The 24,082-nt window shown below is 47.7% G+C and overlaps 1 protein-coding gene across 2 annotated transcripts; it reads right to left on the reverse strand.

The window, feature by feature from the left end:
* Positions 1 to 1,458: 1,458 nt before the first annotated feature.
* Positions 1,459 to 15,054, reverse strand: LHX8 (LIM homeobox 8). Of its 2 annotated transcripts, none has more exons than XM_039379332.1 (9): positions 13,640 to 15,054; positions 11,673 to 11,834; positions 11,334 to 11,492; positions 8,412 to 8,533; positions 6,823 to 7,043; positions 6,263 to 6,366; positions 3,685 to 3,780; positions 2,813 to 2,996; positions 1,459 to 2,063 (listed from the first exon to the last, which is right to left on the reverse strand). In XM_039379332.1, exons 2-9 carry the CDS (start codon positions 11,751 to 11,753, stop codon positions 1,987 to 1,989), a joined length of 1,044 nt encoding a protein of 347 aa, XP_039235266.1. In that variant the 5' UTR covers positions 11,754 to 11,834; positions 13,640 to 15,054; the 3' UTR covers positions 1,459 to 1,986. The 2 variants fall into 2 exon arrangements, with proteins under 2 accessions (XP_039235266.1, XP_027575748.1); XM_027719947.2 differs by lacking the exon at positions 13,640 to 15,054 and adding an exon at positions 12,670 to 13,358.
* Positions 15,055 to 24,082: the final 9,028 nt, after the last annotated feature.

A 24,082-nucleotide genomic window follows, 5' to 3' on the forward strand; every position in this document is an offset into this window, starting at 1 on the left:
TCACAAATAAGCTTAGACTTACTTTTGTTTCAGGCAACCTGAAGCTACTCGGCTCTTCAAATTGAAGTGAATAACTACTTTTCCTTAAAGGAACTCAATGCAAGCTAAGTTGCATTTTAAATTACCAAGTTATGTTAACATCTAAATTAGCATTATTTAGCATTTAACTGGTAAAACTTCAGCAGTAAGGCTGTCCTACTTGCCTATCAGACACAACAAATGAGCACAAACCCGTTTATCTACTGCTGTGCATGCAGTTTTGTAGCATGGTGATCTATGGAGCTAGCTTAGGTACTGGAAACAACATCCTGAATTCAGTATTCCACCTGGAGTCTCTCGCTAAGAAGTAACATACTCTAGAATAAAATGTTACATATGCTAGAATAAAATGTACAGTCATTTAAGCTCCACCACAGCCCATCTTGAGTGTTTTAAGGGGTGGGGGGAGAAGGGAGAGGAGGAAAGGCAGGATAATATAAGCCTTGACAAAACACTGTGCCAGTGCAAGGAGATTGCTTCTGCTACTTCGATTAGCTCAGACATCCGTGAGTAGCACTTGAAACAGTGTTAGGATTTTAATTTAATGAATTTGAATAATTCAGAGCTTGCCATTAAAGTTATGCTCTCAAAAGTCATCATCAGAAAGCACTATGTTTTCACAGTGAAATGGTTTGACCAGCACAGTTAAGGAATTTCAGAGTAGACACTAATGCATAGCTGGGAGAGAAAGGGATATGGACACATATACACAGCTTCAAAAGTATGATTTCCTTCTGATGCAAATAAAGTTTAAATGTGCAAATGGGATCTACCTGTCTTAAGTCCTAGAAGGAAACTAGTCTGTGAAGACAAAATCAGTTGAATTTATGGTAGCCTTTGTGCATCAAATCAGTGAATCAAAACATGCTCTGCAACAAAGTCTTAGCACATTAGCAGCTTTAAACAGAGTAGAGACTGTGGTGCATTTGACTGAATTCCAGTCCCTCTTCATATGCAGGTGAGTTAAAAAGCTGAACTAGGTTTTACTTTTAAAAAGCAGACTCTGTTTAAGTATTGCATCTTATTTATCATCCTGCTTAACAAAAGCACAAGATAAAACCACTGAACAGAAGCTAAAGTAGGAAAGATTAAAAATTTAAAGCAGATGTGACTTCAGGTTCTCCACTTGCCAACTTAAGTCACAGTTTAAAATCTGTCCTATTCATCTCCCATTTCCTTTTCCCCACAACTGTACATCCTCAGCAGCAGCACTGCTTTGCATATACCCACTTGTGTACCACCTATTTGGGGTGTTTCAAGACCATTAAAGCATTTCTACTATCAACTGAAATATATATGAATCCTCCTGAAGGACCTTGGTGTAATGTTCCTCAGTATAACAGGGACCTTCTCTTAAAATTGAAGATTCAAGTTAAACGCTTGACAAATGATCACAGTTTAGCCATAAACACAGCAACATTTTTGCTTGGCATGCTACAGCAGAAACTTTATTCAGTTCTTTTTGAAAATATTTGCAACCAAAATTTATTTTTGTAAACTCACAGAAATAAGCTTTAACATATAGGCTTGTGTACAACTCAAATACAGGTAATACTTTTAGCAATAACTTACAGATACAAACTAATGATAGACTACAATTTCACAAAGAATTGTAAACATTTTGCACAATTGTCAGTCCTTTCTTTTAGGCAAAGTGCTCTTTTGATGACAAATAAATTAACACACACATAACTAGAGTGGACTACTTCCAGACAATACAAAAAGGTGTTTAATAAGGCTTGTAAACAATGTAATAGTTATTTATGCAGAATCCATAAAAGTGTCTTGCAGGCTAAATATACTTACATACCTGGGCAGCAAAAGTTATCTTGAAAATGCTTTAGGTGTTAAATAAAAAGTTAACATTAATGTCTTTCCAATGATATTTTCAATACACTATGACTTAAGGTTACATCTTTAATAGCTTATATCCCTGACAGAAAGGAATTAGGTGTGACTTAGTGGCAGTTGTGTCATTGAATGGGGTAGCAAAGGCTGGAGTCCAAGAGCTGTAGGTGAATGAGCTACAAAAACAAACATTACCAGTCAATTTCATCAGAGTAGAAAAAGATTATAAGCTAGTAAATCCCACTGGGGAGTGACAGCTCACTGTCCCACCCCTGTTGCATGCTCTGTTTCCCCTAGCCCAGCATCCTCATTCCTCCACCCACAGCCCACCTTACACCACTGCTTTGGAGAAAAACAGCTCAGGCCACACATGCAGCTCAGACTGATTCTTCCAAAATCTTCACAGTCCCTCCTAACCACAGATAGGGGCCAAAGCTGTTGACTTGCTGGGTCTTAAGACACAATGACTAAAGCACTTTTGACCACCAGGCTCTCCCCCCCCGCATTGTGTGTTACTGTGAGGGAAGGCAAAGCTCTCAAAGAAGTTGCTGGTTGGGGCATCTCTACGGTCCATGGGGTAAGAGCCAGAGAGCAAGTGGTAAACAGTTTTCATTAAAATTACGTATTATTAAAATACATGGTGTGGATGCTTAAATAAGTGTTTAATTTCTCATTATAGTTTTAATAGCCTGGAGGAAGCACAAGCAGTGGTTTTCATACCAGATCTTCAGCCATGCTCTTACAGTGAAGAGCGACTGCTTTCTCAATAAGGTGTAAATAGCAAGTACGGTATTGCTATATTCTATAGAGAATACTAAAAATTAAAAATCCATTAGGTTTCTTTAATCAGTACTTGGTAGACCATTCTTGCTGCAGCTGATAATGATTTTACTAGGAGAAAAACAGCAAAGCTGTTAAAACCTACCATCCATGTAGCTGTGCAGAGCAGTCAGCATAGTCCCATCCTGGGGTACGTATGCAGAGTATGCCATTTCTTCTAACATGGGTGAAGACAGCCTGGAGGGCTGAACTGCGGTGACAGGAGCAGTAGATGAATGATTAGGACTAACATGTTTCTTATGGCGTGCTCTGCAATTTTGAAACCACACCTGAAAAGCAGGGAAAGGTACATCATGTTGACAGATTGCATTCAACATTAGCACAACAACCACCTGCCAGATATCTCATTTCTATAGAAACACACTGTCAGTCTTCCAGGCTAGAATGAGCCAAGGGAACTCCAAACCTATTTGTATTTATATTAACATATATATATAATATCTATTAAAAATCATATTTACGTATAAAAAAGCATCCATATAATGTTTGCTGAGAGACATCTTCAAGCAAAGATTCCAAGTCTGTGTTTCAGTTTTGGATGGCATGGGTATATATTTTAACTCTGCTCTCTAGAACAGATGACTAGATAGTCACTTGCTCCTAACATGTCATACCACAAGACATTTTCAAAAAGAGTGTAGGTCTTAAGAACAGACTATTACAGTCAGAAATTTCTATTTGGAATAACTTAGTGCCAATTTCTATACTATTTAAGCTGAGAAGTTTCTTCACAGAAGACTGTTAATACTCCACACAAAGCACGAGAGGAATACAGTGAGTTTTCCAAATTACCATGCTTGTTCTAGACCTATTCCTGATTAAGGATGTTGTCTGATGTTATAATTGCCAGATCAGATCTTTTTCCGTGCCAGAATAACTACATGGAGAAAACTGTCATTAAGCATTTCCAGTGGATGAGTACCAGACTTTGTTAATCAAGTAACTTCACACTGTTACCTGTATAACACGCCTGCTCAAGCCTGTTCTTTCTGCCAGTTTCTGAAGCGTTTGTGCATCTGGATTGTTGTCCTGAGCAAACTGTGCTTGCATAACCTGAAAAGGCAAGGTAAGAGATTGCAGGATCATTTGTGTTGAAAGCAGCATTAGATTCCTCTCAGACCATAGTCCTACTCCTTGTCTGTCTTCAGGAAACTGTTGTAATCACTAGGTCTCTCCAGACAGCCCCCAATACGTTAAGGGGAAAAAAATCCCCCAAAGCCAAAATACAAACTCTTACTGTGCTTAACTGAGCTGTGACATTCACCAGAAATGAAAAAAACAGATTCTGATTGGAGGAGGTGCTCTGTAAGAATACAATAAAAGAATTATATGAGAAAATTCACTGCAAAATGATTAAAATACACTCAATAAAGAAAAGCCTATAGCAGCAGATCACAGCATAAGGACTGGACGAGCCATGATCCACCACCCTGAACTTGTTAATCAGTATCTGCACCTTGTATTAGATGGAACAACTTGACTTTCTTTTTATCTTTGCAGAGGATGCAGGAGCTGGGAAGCACTTTGTGCTTTCTTTGCCTTTAACCAACACAAGGAACAGAGGGGACTCCACCTTGGCTGATCTCCCCTTTGCAATGATTTGGTTCCACTCATCTTTTTACAGAAAACTGAAGTCAGCACTTGTCATTAGGATATGAATTACACTTTTTTGAGTAAGTAGATGTCAACTTGGCCTGCATCTTGAACATTTTCAGAGGCTTTAGGGATTTGCCCAGTTTATGGACGTAAGGCTTCATGGATTTCTGCAGGATATCTTCAGCAATTTCAAGAGCATTAGTTTCTCATTTTTGGATTTTTGACCCTTGATTTGACCCTGCAAATTTTGCCTGGCTTCATCTTTGAAGATTCAGACTTCTGCTCTCCACATTCAGAAACTATTTACTTTTCTGCTGTTTCACAGAATCACAAAATGGCTTAGGCTGGGAGGGACTATCCAGTTCCACCCAGTGCCATGAGCAGGGATGTCTTCCACTAGACCTGATTGTTCCAAGCCCCATCCAACCTGGCCTTGGATACTTCCAGGGATGGGGCAGCCACAGCTGCTCTGGGCAACTTGTGCCAGGGCCTCACCACCCTCACACAGGGAAGAATTCCTTCCCAATACCCCATCTAACTCTGCCCTCTGGCAGTGGGAAGCCCCTTGTCCTGTCATTCCATGCCCTTGTCCAAAGTGCCGCTCCAGCTCTCTTGGAGCCCCTTTAGGTAGTGGAATGTGCTATAGAACATAAACATCAACATGCATGGACACCCTTTTGTACAAGTACTTGGTGAGGTGTGCAGTAACATGCTGCCACTCTGACAGTCACTTATCCCTATGATCTTCTCTTATTCAAACTTATACCAGCCTCAAAGATAGGCACAAAGGTGCAACAAGCAGATAGAAAGTGTCATTAAATAAGATGGAGCCCTAAGATTTCAAACACCTGCTGAAGTATGTTAAAATCCACCTAAATGACAGCAGCTGGGAAGAAGCCCTGAATACAGTTCCTGCCCCAATGGCTGGGCCTATCCTCCCTTTCAGATACTGCCAGAAAAGAAAGTCCCCTTTTGTAGAAGTTCAAGGTCAATGTCCAAGCCTTCCCTGTGCATCTGTTGGATTATTACTAAAATGAGTCTTTTGTGTTACCACTACCTTCTGTCTCTAGTCACTACTGAAATAGAAAACCAAACTTTGAACAGCCCCATGTCCCATTATACAGCACTGCTTTAGCACCCCACGTTATTACTCCTCAGCATTAGTTTTTTCTCAACTGTTTTCACCACAAAAAAGAGGAGGACAGGTCAACAAAACAGAACTCACACTGTCAACAGAAATTCAAAAACCTGATATAAAGTGAAAGCAGGGATGTATAGCTAGGATTAGGCAGAAAGCCACAGCTTCCTTCTCATGCAGGTTGAAATCCCTAAATCTGGTCTCACTATCACCCCCTTCATTGTAAGCTGGCCCTAGTCCTGATGTTTTTCCCTAGAAAGCTAATTTAAGTGAAGTGTGATCCAGAGGGCAAAATAATTCCTCTTGAGATAGTCCAGAGCTAACTCTTGACAAGGCAGCAACAAGACAAGAAGCCTTGAAAGCAGAGCAGATGCAGTCATTACAACAAAATTGCAACTTTCATCCTATTAATGTTTTGAAGTCACATACAGTACCCATCTTTAGTACAATTTTTCACATTACGTAATTCTAAAAATATTTTGTCTTTATTATGTTTAGTGATGTAAATTGCTGATTAAATAGGTTTCACTGAGCAATCTAAATAGAATAACCTTTTTGTTTCCACTCTGCAGAATTACTGTCTGCCCCCAGGGAAATAAAAAGCTTGCAGAGTACTATTTCATATTAAACTGCTGAAGCTAACAAACAATTCCAGAAACATGCTGTGTCTTGATAGTTTATGAAATAGTTTAAAGCATTCAAGCTTTAAAGTTTCTTTCCCTATGCATCCAACTTCCTATTGGTTCAGCACCTACGTCCTGCATAAACCTGAGCTACACAAGTTTTTAGCACTGCCTCTACCTGGAGTTGGTCTGCTGTGAAGCTGGTCCGAGCTCTTTTTGCTGGTTTTGGATGATTAACATCTTGTTCTGTTAGTAATGCTCCTTCCACACTAATCCCATTACCTGAAACATTAAAAAGAAAACAATACTGCCACGACACATTCACAGTGATGTTATTCATAAGTCAGACTGTTCTCCAACAATAACCAACAGCACTTGGTCAGCTGAATTTCAACTTCAAAAAGCCATATTCTATTCAAAGTTAAATTGGTCTGGCATCATTACAGATTATACCCCAAATGACTCCCTTTCAAGTGAGAGAAGAAATAAATCTAGCGTGATATTTTATCAACAAGATATACTGCTGCTTTCTTTTCCTTAGGATAGAAAACAAGTTATACAAACTCAAAAAAAAATTAGAACATGAAATAATTTGCACATTATTTTAATTCAAGAACCTGTGCTTCCAGTCTTACTAAAGCCAGGCAATTACCCCTAAATAAGGAAGATGAAGTAAACCCCAACAATTTAATGAAAACTGAACCACAAACATAGTTCTTAACAAAAGCACTACGTTACCATTTTCAACTTCTCTTTTCAGATTGTCCAACATGCAGTCGTAATGTACTCTACAAAGGACTTTCTCTTCAACCAAAGCAAACTCCTCTCCGGTTGAAAGCTGCCTTTTGCAGGAGAAGCATGCAAAGCACGCCAGGTGGTACACGTTTCCTTTGGCCCGCCGGACCCAGTCGGTGGAGTGGATGTGCCTCCCGCAGCGGGAGCAACGGGTGCCGTAGCGCCTGCAACGAGAACGGCAACCGGGGTGAAGCCAGACGTGACCGCCCCGAGCAAAGCCGGGGTGACCGTGGTGTGGCAGCGCAGCCGAGACCCCAGCTGAGCACAGGGACTGCTTAAGACAAGACCACTAACGAAATACAGAGGTTAGTATTTTCATAAGGCAAAAAGCAAAACTGAAGCATTTTAACTGCTACGTGAAGTCACAGCTCTTCATCTTTCCTTTTTACAAAGATAATTACTCTTAAAAATTGCCGAGAGAGGGAAACAGCTGACTGTGTTCAAAATTCTCCCAGTTATTCAAATGTATTTACACCACTCTAGGGGTAGTCTGAATTATTATATTTAGCTACATCATCCTTCACTAATCATTCAGCACCTTCAGCAGAAGGGAGAAAACCTGTATTTCATAGTTATTTCCTCAATTAACATCACATTATGATTTCTAAATAAATTCAAATATCTGCAAGTATTTACATTATTAGAGAAGAATATTTCTCTTTGAAGAGGAAACTAGTCACCCAGATATGTTGATTATTTAGATAAGAATTTGTCTTGAAAATCTTTGCAGATTCAAGTTCTTTTTTCAAGTCCCACAAAACTTAGTGTTTCCAGAAGCTCACAGCATTCAGTTTGCCCCCCTCCTCTCTTTCAGCGTCAAACCTGACTAGCTGGATGTAATCTATTCATGGCACAGGTGAGAATCCCATAAATAGTTTGGTCTTGCAATCAAACTCGTGAAGTACTAGCAATCACATCAAAATTAACAGCAACAATTTTTGCTACTTTATATATCAAAGACTTTGCATCCTGAGTACTTACATTGCCAACCCAAGTAAATAATATTCTTCCTTACAGAATTAGCCCTTAATGCTTCACATTCTAAAGCAAATTGATCACAGAAAGGTATAACTGCTGAAAGATTCTTTTAAAGATCGCAGGATTTATCCTGGCTTGATTTTGCAGCTCCATGTGATGCCTTAAGTCCCATACCAGAGAAGCACTTCTCCAAGCAGATCATCTGAACTCTACCTTGCATTCTCAGCCAAGGATGATTCTTTGCACATATGATACACTTGTACTGTGGCAGGGACTCTGACTTTTTTCCCCCGTGCATACAGAAGTGATGGTACAAATGCAGCAGCTGTGCACAAGAGTGGAGGGGCAGAGGGGAGACTTAGCAGGCTGTTACATCACACAGACTTGAGGCTCCCCAAGTCCCTCCACAAGAAAAGTCAGAGTTTAAACCAATGAAAATAAACCTAGCAAATAAAAAAGAAAGAGCCTCAAGTGCATTTCAGTTGTGGCTTAAGTGAAGAGTAACAAGCAAGTGTAACAAGTTATCTGATAAATTATGTTCCTGAATTATATACCTGAAATAATCCAGTTTGCAGAAGATATCTTTATCTTTGATGTAGCAGCTGGTGTGCCTTCCCAGGGACGTTCTGCAAACGCTGCACGAGAGGCAGCGTACGTGCCAGCAGAGGTCGTTTACCTGCAAAAACCCAACAGAAAAATACCCCTCAATGCTTGTGCTTCCAATATTATATTTTATAGTTACAACCCCTTTTTTTTTCTCCAGACAAGGTCAAAAGTTATATGTACCATGATTCACAGAAAAATGATCCTGAATGCAAAACATTTTTCCTAAAGAACTGCGTGCATATTAAGGGTTAACTAATTTGATGCAGATCTTCAGAATAAGCTTTCATGGTTTTGTAATTAAAAGCATCAGAAGAGGAAGCAAGAGATTCAAGTTCCACGTAGATATTTTGTGCCCAGTTCTGTTCTCATAGCATTAGAGTAACAGAGCAAGTTCTGGCCTTACATGAACTTGCAAAAGCAGCTAAATTACATACTTTTATTTCCCAGTCCGTAAAACGTCCTGCCTAAGAAAAACTAAACTTTGCAAAGTGATCTGAAATTTTAAGATGTGAATATTGAAGGGGGCAGGAGGGAGAAAATCCATCAAATAGAAACACACCATGAACACCACCTTCATTTACCAGATTTCTGTTAAAACAAAGCTGATGAAAGGAGTGTGAGTTTCAAAACAGCAGCACTTGTTTTAATAGCAATTTCAACACATCTTTAATATATCCCTAGCAAAACTAAATACATTAGTGGAATGCAGCAGAAACCAGCATTTGTGAAAACTCACATACAATTTTGGGGCAAATAAATGGAGAACAATTATCTTAATTTCTGCTTTCCTATAAAGGGAACTCTTTGTTGCCCAGACATTGCACATCACCTAAATAAATAATTTGACAACCTAAGACTCTTAGCGACCATACAAATTAAGTAAGAACCCTCTGGATAATCCCATGCTGCATAGGAGAAATCCTGTAAACCAAGCAATGATAAGGTTTAGATGTTATAATTTTTTTTCTCCTGAGCCGATTTCTCATCTCATACTAAACAGCCCATGTATTACCTATAGCAAAGCAGATTTTAAATAACACAGAATATGCCTTTTTTTCAGAGCTCTGCCAAACAAACCACAAGAGAAAGTGAGGCATCAACTCCAACAGTCATGCTGGAATCACTCAGTCATTCTTCAGGCTGTAACATTGCGGTTTGCAGTTGCCCAATGCTTTCCCAACTATTATCCTTGTTGGCAGCCACCTTCCCGTAAGCTGACAAATTTACACCACAATATAATATGAAACTGTTGATAGCAGCTGTCACCGAACCCACTCTCCCAACTATCTCTTAGAAGGGCCACAGAGCAGGGGGGCAGCGCCGGGCCAGACTGAGCCTGCCCCTCAGCCAGTTCTGCCATGCCAAGGCTCCCTAGGCCTCCCCAGACCCACACTAAGCCCCAGCACAGGCAAGAGGAGCCCGTGCAGCTCTGCAGAGCCTGAGCTGACAACCCAGCCTCAGAGAGCCCATGTCCCTGCCTCTTCTTTGGAGCCCAACCAATGCTCTTCTACAGAGCAGGACACTAACAGCTGCCATCCACTGTTAACTCATTTAATGTTACTTGTCTGTGTTCCTACTTGTTTGTTAATTGACAGGGCTGAAGTTGGAAGCCATGCTGCAGCTGGACACAGCAGCATACCAGCACGGATTCCCCTCTGCCTACACAGGAAGCAGTAACAGCTAATTGAAACTCAAGGCTAAATCATTTAGAAGCCTTTTGCTCCAAGTCCCGTTATCCCAGCTTTTCAGAAAGGAGGCAAAGGTGATCAGCAAACGATAAACAGGCTGCCAAAGCGTCACAGAAGGTAACGGGAACCGGGCTGGAACAGAGTTCGAGTCAGCTCTGCTATCCATCCAGCCTCCCATTCTGTGCCAGCCCAAGGTGATTGCACGGTGGACCAGATCACCCGGACCATGAGTGCGTGGCAGCTCCTGCAGTGACCCCGCTTTAAGTGAGCGCCAGCCCAGCACACATTTTCCTTGAACGTCCCCACCCCAACCAAGAGCTAAGTGAATGATCTAGTAACACCACCGAGATGCTTCCAGTGGTGTCACCGACTGTCACCTGGCAAATATACAACGACTTTGTTTAAGGCTGATGGAATCAAGTGACTCTGCTACGATCGTATAATCTCACTTTTGAAAGGAAAGGAGACAAAAGTCCGACCTAGAATAATTTTAACAGCTCTAAAACAGAAGGCAAATAGCACAGACACACACCCTCCTAACGTCCCCCCCCCCGCAAGCCCCCCCCCCCCCCCCCCCGTAATACTTTATGTTTAAACTCACTTGGTTTTGTTTGATTTTAAATGGACTTTTCGGTCCTGACTGCTAGGGAAGGAGAGCTGCTTTGCACGCACACAGCTCGTTTTCTTCACAAATACTACTTGACTACCTTTTACAGGAATAATTTATTTACACATTTCTCAAGAGGCATTTTTGGCTTTGAGATTCATGACGTCCCCTAGATCTACTTTAGTAGACACACAGATCGCGCCACCGCCGTCTGACCGAGAGCGCACGGGAGTCACCGCGGTCGGGACCGCTCGTTCCCGTCCCCGCTTCTCCCGGCGCTCCAAACACATCTCAGCACCGGGAGCGTCACCTGAAACACCGACGGCAGCTCGGGCTCCCTCTCTGGCCCGAATCCTGCGAACGAGCGCGCTGCGGCTCCGCGGTACCGCTCCCGTGTCCCGAGAGCGGAGGGCTGAGCCGCAGCGATGGCCCGGCCCGGGGAGCTGTACCCTCGGAGCCCGCCGGGCCCGGTTCGCCGAGGCGGCCCCAGGAGGCTCCCCCCGGCAGCCCGAGCGCCGGGCCCGGCGGAGGGGAGAGGCGCCGGCCGCGGGGGGCTCCGGGTCGGGCGCCCTTACCTTGAGCAGATACTTGTCCACGATCTCCAGGCCGCAGCTGCTGCACACGCACTTGCCAGTGGCGCAGCCCGAGCCCGAGGCCATGGACCGCGGCGAGGAGGAGGGCGACAGTACGGCAGAGGAAGAGCAGGAGTCCTCGTCAGCCGCTGCGGGGCTGGCCTGCGGGAGCGCGTGGAGACCGCGATCAACGCCGGGCCCCGCCCGGGAACCCCTCACCGCCCGGCCCGGCCCACCGGCACCTGCGGGCCCCGCCACCGCGGTGTCCGCGGGGCCCGGCGGGAGCGCCGCGCCCGGGGCCGCCAGACCCACCAACCGCACCGCGCCGCCCCCCGCCCGCACCTTCTCCGCCGTGCCGCCGAGCGCGGGCAGGTCCTTGTCCTCCAGCCTGCAGACGAACATCGGGTCGCTCTTCCAATACATGGCCCTGCCCTACCGCATACCAGCCCCCGGTGGGCGGCGAGCCGGCTCCGGGGACCCCGCGCCGATCTCTGCTCTCAGCGCCTGCAGGAAAAAAGTTTTGTTTTCAAGTGGGTGGACCTGCCCCGCTGGCCTCACCTCCTGCGCAGAACCCGCCTTCCAGCGCGTCGGGGCCGTTATCACCACCAGCGAGCCCGCGCGGGTTTAGTGCGGGGGGAGAACCCCCCCAACATCATCAACAACAAAAAACAGCAACAAAAAAAACCCCGAGAATCCCCCCGTTCGTCTTCATCATTTACCACAGCTTCCCCCCGCCGCCCCAGTCTAAACACAGGTTCCAATTACGTTTCCCTATGAGCGAAGAAGATAAATACGGCGGAAAGCGAGAGTCCATATGACAGGAACGATTTTTCCACACTCCCAAATCGCAAAGCCCAGGTGAATTCCTGTAGCTCACACTCCCAACTCCTACACCCACCTCACTACTTGTCCTCCTACTAATGCCTCCGAGATCCCGTGATAAAACCTTTCTCATTAAGCTAAAATAGAAGCACCTGAGCCGCCGAAGCGTTTCTCCAGCTCTGAGCTCCCACAGGTGTTGCAGATTAACACCAGCGTCCCGGTGGCATCCCGAACAGAGGGTGCGGAGGCTGGCTGCCCCCACTACCTGCAGAACTAGCCCGCGTTTCTCCGTGAGCGGCCGTGAGTTACGGCACCCGTTCTCCACGATCACAAATCTTGTCCGCAGTATTCCCTCACACCAAACACTGATGCAGTTCTCGGGCATTAGAGGAGAATAAAGCAGCAGCTTGTCCATCACAAATGAGGTAAATAACCGGCTGTCTGCTCCTCGGCACGTATTTAACAAGCAAGCTGCTTTTAATTAAACTTATCGTTATGTTTCCATCTTCCCCCTTACCTCTTTGTTTCAGCCCCGCCTGACCATGGATGCAGAAACGCGTCGTTGAGTCTCGGTAAAGCGAACTGAGAGAATTGCCCGTACGTTTACAAACACGATGGGCTTGATAAAAGGGAATTCTCCTTTTGAGGAGCTGTGTGAAAGGAGAAGTCCCCTATTTTTCTCCCTCTAAAAAAGATGATCGTTGTTTGAAATCCCCGGGCTCGATCCTGCAGGACCATAAGTGAACGAGCAGCTGTGCCGAGTCACGGTAATGCCAGGATGTCCCGTCAATCACTCGTTTGTCCAGCGCTTTTAACCGATCGAACCCTGGCAGAATCTCACAGACATTCGCTCCCGCTGTCCCCGACACCGCTACCTCAGCGAGGCAAGTAGGGCTCTGGAGTTTGTTCTGGCCGCGACGTGGCTTAGTGGACGGCGACCGACGCTCGGCGCAGCGACCGGAGCCCCGAGTGGCGGCGGGGAATATGGACACCGCCGGCCCCTGGGAGTCCCGGCCCGGCCCCGGCCCGCCCCCATGCTGGCCCCGAGCCGGTTTTCGGGCGTCTCCCCGGATGGCCCGGGGCTGCTCGCGCAATCCTCAGCTCGGACCCGGTCGAGCGGACTCGCGGGGTCGGGTCCCGCGGCCCCCAGGCCCGGCCCGACCACCCGCTCCGCAGGCGATGGGCTGCGGCCCCGCAGAGCGCCCGGTATCCGCCCCTCGCGGCGCGTTCTGGGGCCCCCACGCAGCGGGGTTCCCGCTCGGGCTCTGCTCCCCGTCCGCGGCGGGGCTGGTCGGGGCGCCACCAGCCGAGTGCTTAGGCGGCCCCGCGGGTCGCGGCGGGGCGGAGCGCTCGGCTCGGAGCCGCTCCAGCGCGGATCCCACCGGGCTCCCATCCTGCCCTCCGCGCGGATCTCCCCGTCCGTGAATGAGAGAGGCACGACAGCACCGCTATCGTCTGTCGCGGACGGCACGACAGAAAATGAGCACCTGACGGGGGGCTCCGAGGGATGCATCGTGGAGGAGCCGGGCCACCGTGATGAGAGCCCGTGGTGAGCCCGGGCGCGGCGGGACGGGCACGGCCGGGAGCAGAGTCGAAGTTATTGCTTGTCGGTCGTTTTCCTGTGCCGTCAACGAGTTAATTCACGAGGTTGGTGTGCGCTCCGCGGAGAGCTGAGGGTTAGATTTCTATGAAATAACTCCCTTCCTGTGTACCTTTTCTCTCTGGAAATACTGCGGTAGGAGCCTACAAAGTCAGTCTCCGCATTGTGCCCCGCGACGATCGTGAGATTACGAGCAGCGGTAATTCATACTGCGGTGTTGGAGGAAAAGCAGTGTGCGGGAAATCTCCGTGTTTTGTACCGTGTCCGGCGCCGGCTTCACCAGGAGACGAGCGGGTGCGGCTCCACTGGCCGCCCCGGTCTCCTCGCCCGCCCCCAGGTTCCGGGGCAGCCCCGCACAGTGCGAGGGTCTCCGCGGAGGCGGGGCAGTGGGACGCGCTGCGGGGGTGCGGTGCTTGTCGGGGCTCACCTGGGGCCTCCCCAAGGGCTGCGCAGGCTGGGTCAGCGGCCCCGGGGCGCGGGAGGTGCGAGGAGTCGAGAGGAAAACGCGTCCAGAGAACAGTCCGGCAGCAGAGCCGGGTTATTGCTATGGCCGGAGGGGCTTCGCGAGAGGCTAGCGGTTTTGCCGAGCTAATTAAGGAGAGGCGTTATTTCCGAGAAGAAACGCGATAACGTCTACAAGGTGGACGTGGAAAGTGCATGGGCTTACTTATCCAGGATTCACCCGTGCTTCGCCCGTGCACTTATATCACCCATCTCTCCGAAGACCAATCTAAACTTCATCGCTTAAATTACACGCCCTCGATATTTTAGTGAATATTTCCTGCATCGTTTTCTGAGGAGATGTAAACAGGCGGACACGCAGTCTTTAGGGAATTCCCGACTCTGCGATCCCTGCTCTCCCGCTGCCGTCTCCATGCACATCGAAGGGACGTGCCCCCTTTTGGGGCGCCGGGTAGGACCCCGCGGGGAGTCATCGCAGTCCCGGAAGAGGAACCTGCCGAGGGACGGGCAGGGTGGCCCCGGTCTGGTCCTGCCGAGGCCGAGAGCGGAGCGAGAGACTCCAGCGGGACCCTCCGACAGGGACTGCGTCTGGTTCCAATACCTCCCTCTCAACAGTAAAGCCAAGGATATGTGTGGGTGGGAGCGCTCGCCACTCACACACAGGAGAGATCTTTTAAATGTTTGACGGTGCACACAGCACGACGAAAATACTGAACGCGGAGAATTAGGGCTGTTTTAACGAGAGAGTGTTGGCATACGGACTCCACCAGAGACTGCACCGAACGCAAGTGCATGTGGCTGGGTGCTTCTCTCTGGAGTCTGTTCTCCCGCTAAAACAAGTCCTGTGAGACATTAATACTGCCACTGTGGTCAGCTTGTGATAAACGGGCACCGAGACCAGGGCCGCGGTGAGCCGGGCGCCCACTCCCGGCCGGTCCCGCCGGGCACGGCGCGGTCGGTGCTCGCGCGGCGCATCCTAGCGCCCGCCCGGCGGGTCCCTCCGCGCTGCCCGCGGGACGCGGCGGGGCGGGCGCGGCGCTGCGGGACCTCGCAGGGCCGTGGGGACAGCGGGGATGCGCGATTCCCGCAGCACACTGCCCCGCGCCCGCTCACACTCCCTCCCTCCCCCCCCCATCTGCTAGCAGGAGAGAGCAGGAGGGAGGGACGGCTGGGAGAGGGAAGCCCCGCACCCGTACGGGACGAGGTTCACTTTCTCGCAAGACCTCCTGTCTTGTCTCAGTCATCTCCTTACACTACTTGGTGTCTGCACACCTGCAAGTATCCACAGATTTTCCATCTGTAGATCGCCGTTGTCTTGGGCTGTGGGGCCTGTGTGGGCTGGGGAAGAAGGAACCGAATCAGTGTCCTCAGGCTTGCTCTCTCTTGAGTTTGCATCCCCAGTGGCTCCAGCCACTGGGAAAAGTTGCAGAGTTTGGACTAGCCCTGGATTCTTGGTCCTGAGCTGGTTTAACGAAAACCAAACGAATCTAGTCTCTTACCAATTATTTGTTTTCCAAATCAATGGAAAACAATGCACTTTCCTTGGGCCAGGCTGTCTGTCTCCGGTTTGTGGGTCCAGGATCTTCCAGAGCTACAGACATGCGGCTTTTGTTCACGGCTTTTCCAGTGTGGAGCTCTGTGTTGCTTAATCTTGAGCGACGAGATCAGTCTAAGGGCAAAATTTCTCTTTCTTAACTGGATTCCTGAGCCAGTGGTTCCTGTACCAACACCCAGAACTTGATGCATTTTGTTGGTTCTTTTTTAGTCTTTTGTTTGTTTTGGTTTTTTTTTGTTCGTGTTTTTTTTTCTTTTTGTTTTTAATTATTTCTTCCCTTCAGAAAGAAAACCTAGGGGACAGGGAGCACAGAAGGCAAGAAAGGAGTCAGTGGGATGCAGCCCTGCATCTTTTTACAGCGCTGGTTCTTGCACTGCGGGGGGAAGCGCAGGGAGTAATTGTGGCATCTCAGTGTGTAACTGCAATATTTTTTTCTTCATTTATTCAAATCTACTTATTTCCCCTTTTGGTCGCTGTACTCTGAACACGTTATCTGGATGAAACCCGTATGTGTTCAAATCAAGTGTTGCATGTCTGCGTTCCTGAAATCGCGGTGAACACTTCGTCTAGAAGTTGACTTTTTAGGCGTCTGCTAATTATGTCACGCTGTCACTCAGGGAAAGTGCTGGGGACAGAGGAAATTAGAACAGTGATCGTATTATGTAAAAGAGCATTTGCCTTAATGGAAGGCAAAGCCAAGCTGGAAACCATGGCGAGTTGTTTATAAATACAGTCACAACGTTGTAAGGATGTCCTGGTTTCGGTGAGCACGGTAACTCCGTGCTGGAGGACCCGTAAGGTTCCGCCGAGCTATTGGATCTGCCCACCTGATTCCTTTCGCTTCTGTTTATGCGATGAATAAACACTCTCTGACAGGAGACCCGGGACCGCCTGTGCCGGGGGAGTCGGGGGGCCGCGGGGTCGCAGTAGGCTCGGAAGGTTTTCAGCTCCTTCGCCCACCGTCGATGTGGACAAGGGACCCCGCGAGCGGGTTGGGGGCACTGCCGGAACTCCCGCCCTGGACGGGCTTCGCAAAACACCGGAGTGCGGCGGCAGGAGGGCTTCCCCGGGAGTGATCTCTGAGCCCAGTGGGCTATCCAGCTGCTCCGATCCCTGCTCCGCCCGGGCCGGGCCTGGTTGGGGTCGGTGCCACCGACGGCCGGGCGCACCGGTGGCTCCCCGCAGCTCGCTCCACAGGACGCAGCGCGGCCCTTAGCAGGGGGTGCTGCGCCGGGACCCGGGCAGGTATATTATGAGAACCCTCTATCCTCCCGGCTCCCCCGCGGAGCCCGTTCTCGGTGGGTTCGGGGTCCCACCCGGCAGCGGCGCGGACACCGTGTCCGCGGGGCTGGGCGTGCGCTCCTCCCGGCACCGTGAGCGGCACACACCGCCCACTCCCCGGGGCTCACAGGGCCCCGCTCCGGTCCCGCCTCGGCTCTCGTACAAGCCTGCTCCGGCCCCGCGGGCCGCGATCGCTGCCGGGGCCGCAGCGCTGGAAGGACGGAGGTTGCGGGAAACGACGCATAGAAGAGGGGGCGGCTTGAGGCGCGACAGCGGCCGACGACAGAGAGTGGCCGGCGGCGGTGCCGGGCGGGATGGGCCGGGTCGGCCCGGGACCCTCCGTGGCCCCGGGAACGGCTCGACGGGCGCCTGGTCCGGGCCGAACGGGCGGGCAGCCGCGGGGGCAGAGCCGGGGCTGCAGCCTGTTCCTGGCCGCACTGGCGATTGCCCCGCATAGGGCAAAGGCGAGTGGCAGCCCAGCAGCGCCACCGGCTGCGGGTCCCCTCGGAGGAGGCTGCCTCGGGCTCCACGGTACTCTCCCGGGTGTGAGCCCTGCTCCAAGGGCCGGACACAGCCCGCCGTGGGGGCCCAGGCAGTCACCGCTTGTGAGGAACTACAGCTCCCCTCCTCACAGAACGGCAAATGCTTTTCAGAGAAAAATAGTATTTTCTACCTCGGGATCAAATCCCGCCTCTTTCTCGCGTCCAGGGCTGTGCGCTGCTAAGCCGGTTGCAGGATGCAGTCCTACGTCTTCTCCCCTCACGCAAACACCGTGCACTGAGCGTGCCACAACCTTTGAAATGTGCTTTGCTTTTGCTTTACACTTATCCAGGGATTTCTAAGTCGCTGGATTTCAATTTTTCAGAGCCTAGTTGCAGACGAGTTCAAGGGACTTCTCCTCAAGTGGTGCTTAGCTTGGTAAAAACGGGGAATCGAGGTGGTTTGCTACCCCTGATACTTGAATGTTACTGTCTCCCTAAACACGGGCCACTGTTGGAAATTTGGGCTGTTCCACAGCGATATGAACGGCTTTGGTTGTTTTACGACAGTGACACTGCGCAGAGCATGTTACAACGAGCACCTCACTGCACCCTCAGTGCACCTTCTTTCGGCGTATCAGTATGACTGACTGTTCTTGGCAATGTGAGTTCAAGGGCAGATTCAACTTTCAAAATCTTCCCAGCTAATTTATGACTTTACATGTTGATAAAGTGTTCAGTGTGTGTATGAAAATGAAAATGTCTGTTAAAAACCGAGTGCATTTGGGACTAACTAGCTAGAGATGTTTTGTTTAGTAAGTGAGCAAATTGGGAAGGGAGCTCATGAAAAAAGGTGATTCATTCATACCAGGTCTGAAAAACACAGTGAGCCTCCAGAAACAAGATCCCGGTTTGCTGCCCACAGGTTACAATTGCTGAAATGTTTGCATGCGGCTACAAGTAAATCAAGATTTACAGTTTCATGACTGGCGTGTACAAAGTGCTACTGTAATGCTCTGAAATAAAATACATTTCTTTGGAAAGTGCAGAGGCTGCAGGTGTTTACTGCAGTGTTTTAAGTAGAAACAAGAAATCTTATTCCTCTCTTGGTGTTTATAATTTTTACACTGATACGGTTACATTAACTCTTGACTGACACTCACAAAACTATCTGGGAGAATTTTACCTGGTGCCAGAGTGATGTTGCTCTGGAGGAGAATGAAGTGCCTGAACAGCATGTGTTTCTGCCCAGACATATTTTATTTTTTTTTTTTTTTTTTTTTTTTTTTGAGTTTAATGTTTGAAAGCAGTCCAGTGCTTCTGGGCAGGGGAAAGATGGGAGAAATGTCATGTTAAGTTTAACACAACTCTCTTCGTTAACCTGCTCGTTTTGAGCTGTTTTCTGAGTTTAACTAACCTGTTCACACAGGAAAACACGCTGGTCAGGATTTAAAATGCATCTGTGAGCACATGGTGGCTTTAGGAAAAATCATTTTTCTGTGGTACCTTAGTTATAATTGTTGGACATCTGGATCCAGTGTTGCTGCCATCAGCAGCTATCATGTCTTTGCTTTTGAAGGACAGCAAGGAAATATTTCACTAGGCCCATGTTAAAAAAAGAAATAAAAAAGTAACAGAAGAGGCTGATTACTTGAGGAGCATATTAAATTTCCTGGTTGCACATATAGGAGCAATCTTGTTCACCTCACTGCTCTACGCAAAACTACTCATCCCTTTTGTGGGGCCCAGGTGCCTCCATGCTCTCAGTATGAACTCTCAGTACCTTTTGTACTGCACAACAAAAGTCTGACAGAAAATGAATTTTTTTACTGGTGATCTAAGATAATATTCTGTTCATTGCTTCAGGTTGAGATTGCAGAAGGAGAAGAGAGTGACAGAGGGAATCACTGGAGGTTTTAAAGGCAACTGCTTGTTTTAATATGTACAAACACTGAAAGATGAGTCAGCTCTGGCTGATTACCTGGAAAAAGCCTTACATAAAGAAGCACTTCATCATTTAATGTTTTGCTATTCCTTGGTACTATCTGAATGTCGGTGCTTGAGCAAGAGAAGAATTATTTCTCTAACTCTCTGGGAGAGAAGGTCTGATGGATGAAAGAAAACTTAGAATTCAGCAAAGCACTGACTTGCCATCAGAGTTATACAGACTATAATACTGGCACTATTCTACCTCTCTGTTATAAATATCCAAATGTTCACATCCTCATCAATCAGCCCCTGATGGCTTTGAGAGGCAGGTTTACAAAACAAAGTATGCAGTGGTCCCATGCTTGGCTTGCTGAGCCAGAGCACCATAAAAATGCAGCCCTTGCACTTCCCTGTCCTGCTCACTGAAAGGCTCACAATGTGTGGAGCCCTCTTGGGCTAGAGCCCAGGATTTTGGCAAATGGAAAGACAACCTTCTGAATGCCTGCCTGCCTTGAGCCTGCCACAGCAGCAGCTGTGAGGTCATCAGAGTCTGTCTCGTTTTGCCTTCTATGTGGCTTCAAGCAGAGTGGGAGACAGGGCCCCTCTCTGCCTTATTTCCTGCTTATATACACTGCAGTAATTTTTGTTATGTTTCTACTGTGGGAATCTGCACTTTCTTGTGAGACAAAATCATAGAGAGTTCAGAAATGGAAATTACGTTAATCCCACCTTCACTGCATTCCACTTGGTGTATCTGCAGTTCATACCAGTGTTCTGGGGGATTTTCGTACTGATGGTTGATCACACCCTGTGTTCCCATGATGCTGCTTCATGTCTGAATATTGGTGTAAAATAGGATATGCATAGCAAGTATGGGAATCCCATAGCAAGTATTTCAGACAGCTAAATCTCTGCAGGGGGACAAGAGGATAACATATGGATTCTATTCAGAGCTAGAAGCTTTAAGTGTGCTATTCAGTTATCATACGTATGACTAGATGAGATATGCAAGAAGAATGGTGTCTGACCAGACAGCTTTTACATCTAAAGACCAAGGAAGGTGTTGGTAAAACAGACCCCTTCCTATATCAAATGAAAATGAATGTAGGTTCAGAATGTTTATTGGTGCATCAGAGACATGAAATTATCAAATGTGCAGTGCCTGTCTAACCACAAATGAGTCTTGTACAGCAGGCAAAGGCACTAGCTAGGACTCATCCCTGCAGTAAGATGGTGACTGGTCTGTTCTGATGACACTTTTTGACAGGACATAGTTCACTGATATGCTTGCCAAACTGACAGACAAGGTACCTTTCTCACTGCCTGCTGCCCTGGTAGTAGGTAAGAGCTCTCTCTGCAATATTTCATTTATGCTGTTGTTTGCCATCTGGAGAATTTGTGGCTAACATTGTGGCTAATATCTTTGGTGCATTCCAGGGGAGCAACGCTTTTTCTCTGGTGTCAGACTGGCTGAAGATCAACAGCTATGTGGCAGACCCCCTTTCTTTGACTTCTTGTTTGTGCTGCATGCAGCCTCAGGCTCTGGCTCCAGTCAAGCTCCAGAAGCAGCCTGGCAGTGCAAGTTCACATTTGCCTTCTGGTAGAGGCTCGTCCGCCCATGCAGAGAGAGAAGTCTGGACACCACTTGTAGAAAAAGGAGATGAGAGACTCATGAACTGCATTAAGGTGGTGGGAGAGCATCTAGACCATCCAGCAAATCATGGGCTTCCTGTTATGTTTCTTTTCTGCTTTGTGGCAGGGTTACGACTTCTAGGCCAGGACTTATGTGATGACTCTCAATGGGTACAGGTGGAACATATACATCAGTGGGCAGGGAGTTATAGTGTCTGCGTGTGTGTGAAGGTGGGCTAATTTGGAAGACCTAAAAGGGATTAATAACTCCTGGACCTCTAGTTGTCACGTTCACATGATATGGTGTGTGATGGGAAGAAATGTGCCGAAGCTCAGCCCTCTGGTGCTGTCACACTGTGGGCAGCTCAGCGTGTCCCTCCTGTGTGTCCACGCGCGGTGCAGTCCCGGCCCCCCTGCACGGTCAGAGCCTCTCTCTGCCGCTGTGCTGGGCACCAGCCCCGGCCCCACAGCACAGCTGCTGCTCTGGTCACAGCAGTGCTCACGTCTGGCTTTGGCTGGTGTCTTCCGAGTGAGTGCTTTGACCCTCAAATGGGATTTGTGGGCCCCGTGTCTGATTGCTGCCTGGGCATGTGCAATGCCTTAGATAGAGATGTAAGTCTGGGTTCCATGTGGGTGCTTAAAAATGAACAAAGTAGACTGCCTGGGGGTGAGGTGCCTTGCAGAAGTGTCAACACCAAACACAAGGGAGGTGTCAGGTCAACAGAACATTTCTGTCTTTCTCTTTTTTTAGCAAATGTCAGACCTTCCCCATCCTTAGGCTAATGTCTTTCTGTATATTGTACGTTGTAGTTAAAGCTTTCTTGCACTAATTATTCTAAGTAGTATATCTTGTGTAATCATCTTTGCACAGTCCTGAAATTACTGAGCAGGTTCCTAGCCAGAAGTCCTAAGAAGCAGTGGAAGAATTTACCTTGGAATCAGTGGGGACCGTGCACTCTACACCTTTCTCAGCTCATACAAAATAAAAAAACCCTTTGTTTTGTTTTGATTTTATCTAGACTTAGCAATTTATGATTAGGATTTAAAGAGAGGACTTAAAATTACTTAATTGTGTTTTGTGTACTTATTTAACACTGCAAGCAAAATAAATTAGAACGGGATTAATTCATTTTAATTTGCTGTTGTTACTAATTATATAATTAAGACCTCAAATCCAGTAACACTTTTATTTAAGTAGAAAAAATATGTTTTAAAATAGGTATGTAAGAGAAATAGAATTTATTTTCAGGGTCAGTCTTAAAAAATCACACTACCTATATTCTGGATCCTGCTTTCTCTGCAGTTCATATCACTAAAGAAGTTCTGCTCAGTGCAGCAGGAGCATCCCTTCTTTCTAGCTCTGCTGTCTTTTCTTAGGGTTTGTAGAGACTGTATTTTTACTATAAATGAAAATTAAGAACCAAGTATGTTTGCACCAGTTTGGTTTGGCAAATGGACTTGTTTTTGCCCACTGCATTTTGATACCGAGAGTTGTTAGTGTAGTGCAGCCTGCTCTGCAAGTGCATCTTTGCTGTTTCATTGGCTGCAACATCTCTCACTTTGTCACAGGGCATGAGGCAAGTCATTCCTTCTGCCTCACTTTCAGAGAGTAGTTATACAGTTTCTGACAACAGAAAGTTCATAATTCATTTCAGATCAGTTGAGATCAGCTGCTCCCACAAAGTGTATTTATCAGGGTTTGTGCCAGGTGCACATTAAGGCCAGGAGGCTCCTTCTAGCTTGGTCCAGCAGACAGAAGAACTCTCACTTTTTCCAGGGTCACCTGAAGCGCTATCCTCCTATGCTGAGAGCCTGTGGGTCACAGTGGTGCAGGATTTGTCTGTTTATGACCCTCTTTCTGTTGTTTTAGATGTGAGGTAATATCTGGGCAAAAGCACAGGCTCTGGATCTGATGCAAAGGACTTGAAAATCTGTGGTCAGGAATGAAGAAGGAAACAGAATTAGACCAACTCAGTGCACAGAAGCGATGGTGTAAATATGTTCTGGGCTACATACCTATGCTTCTTTCCATTTAAGTTCCCAAATAAACCCAGTTATTTTAGGGAAGCCTTGAAAGACTAATGGATGCAGTTATAGGTGTAATATCTTCCTCTGCAATTGGCATGCTGGAGGCAGGGGTTATTTTAAGGTTATAGACGTGCAGTTTGCAACACTAATAAACAGTCATGGGGATAGATGATATAAAGACACGTGCATTGAAGAGCAGGTTTGGCACTCCATTTCTCACTGTCTGTTCAGAGCTCTGCCCTGCAATCTGAAACCACAAGGCCCAGCAATAGTGTCTGTATACCTTGTGCAAGAGTTCAACAATCTGCCATGCGCATCTGAAAAAGGATAATCTAGTCCCTGCTGGCCCCACATGTGGCTTGTCTTGCTCAGGGTGAAGACAATGAGCCTATTTGACAGGGATGGGCTGGGCATGCTGCCATCAGCACAGGACATCATCTATGCGTGGTGCTTCTAATGAAGGTTTCTGCCGTATCAGTCACTTACCTGCTAGGTGGGTATTTGAAGATGGGATGTTTAGCACAATATCCTGTTCCACAGTTCTGAATGGAAAATGTGCTCTAATACTCAGGGCATGTTGCAGTGGCCTGGCTGAGGTGATCCACACTATCCTGCCTGTGTGCTGGTGAGATCCACGCCTATGCCCATGGCAGACTGGGACAGGGCAGGGTGGGAGGGGGCCTGGGGGAGGCTGGAGCTGAGGGTGCCAGCCCCCAGGGGCTACTCGTGTGCACAGAGCAGCAAGAGCCAGCGTGTGGCCTGGGGGAGCGGCTCCATTCATGGAGAGAAAGGGGGGTGTGACACTGCAGCACAGGGCTGCATAGCTGCTGCCCTCAGTGTGTGTTAGTCCTGTTCTGCAGAGAAACCATCACTGGTTTAGTTAGCTGTGCAGAACTTGGCCTCTGGGATACTTCGAGGCTTTTTGACTTTCTCTGCACAGAGCAGACCAATTTTGGGTAAAACC

The sequence above is a fragment of the Pipra filicauda genome, unplaced genomic scaffold (assembly GCF_003945595.2).
Source record: "Pipra filicauda isolate LSUMZ 115617 unplaced genomic scaffold, ASM394559v2 scaffold164_size1636381_pilon, whole genome shotgun sequence".
Taxonomy (NCBI): domain Eukaryota; kingdom Metazoa; phylum Chordata; class Aves; order Passeriformes; family Pipridae; genus Pipra; species Pipra filicauda.

What these genes read in the sequence shown, in the direction of transcription:
- LHX8 (XM_039379332.1), bottom strand. Translation starts at nt 11,753, where the DNA reads ATGTATTGGAAGAGCGACCCGATGTTCGTCTGCAGGCTGGAGGACAAG. An exon ending in TCGGCGGCACGGCGGAGAAG is followed by an intron (nt 11,493 to 11,672) that starts GTGCGGGCGGGG and finishes GCGCTCCCGCAG; the next exon opens with GCCAGCCCCGCAGCGGCTGA. An exon ending in TGAGCAGGCGTGTTATACAG is followed by an intron (nt 2,997 to 3,684) that starts GTAACAGTGTGA and finishes CCTGCTTTTCAG; the next exon opens with GTGTGGTTTCAAAATTGCAG.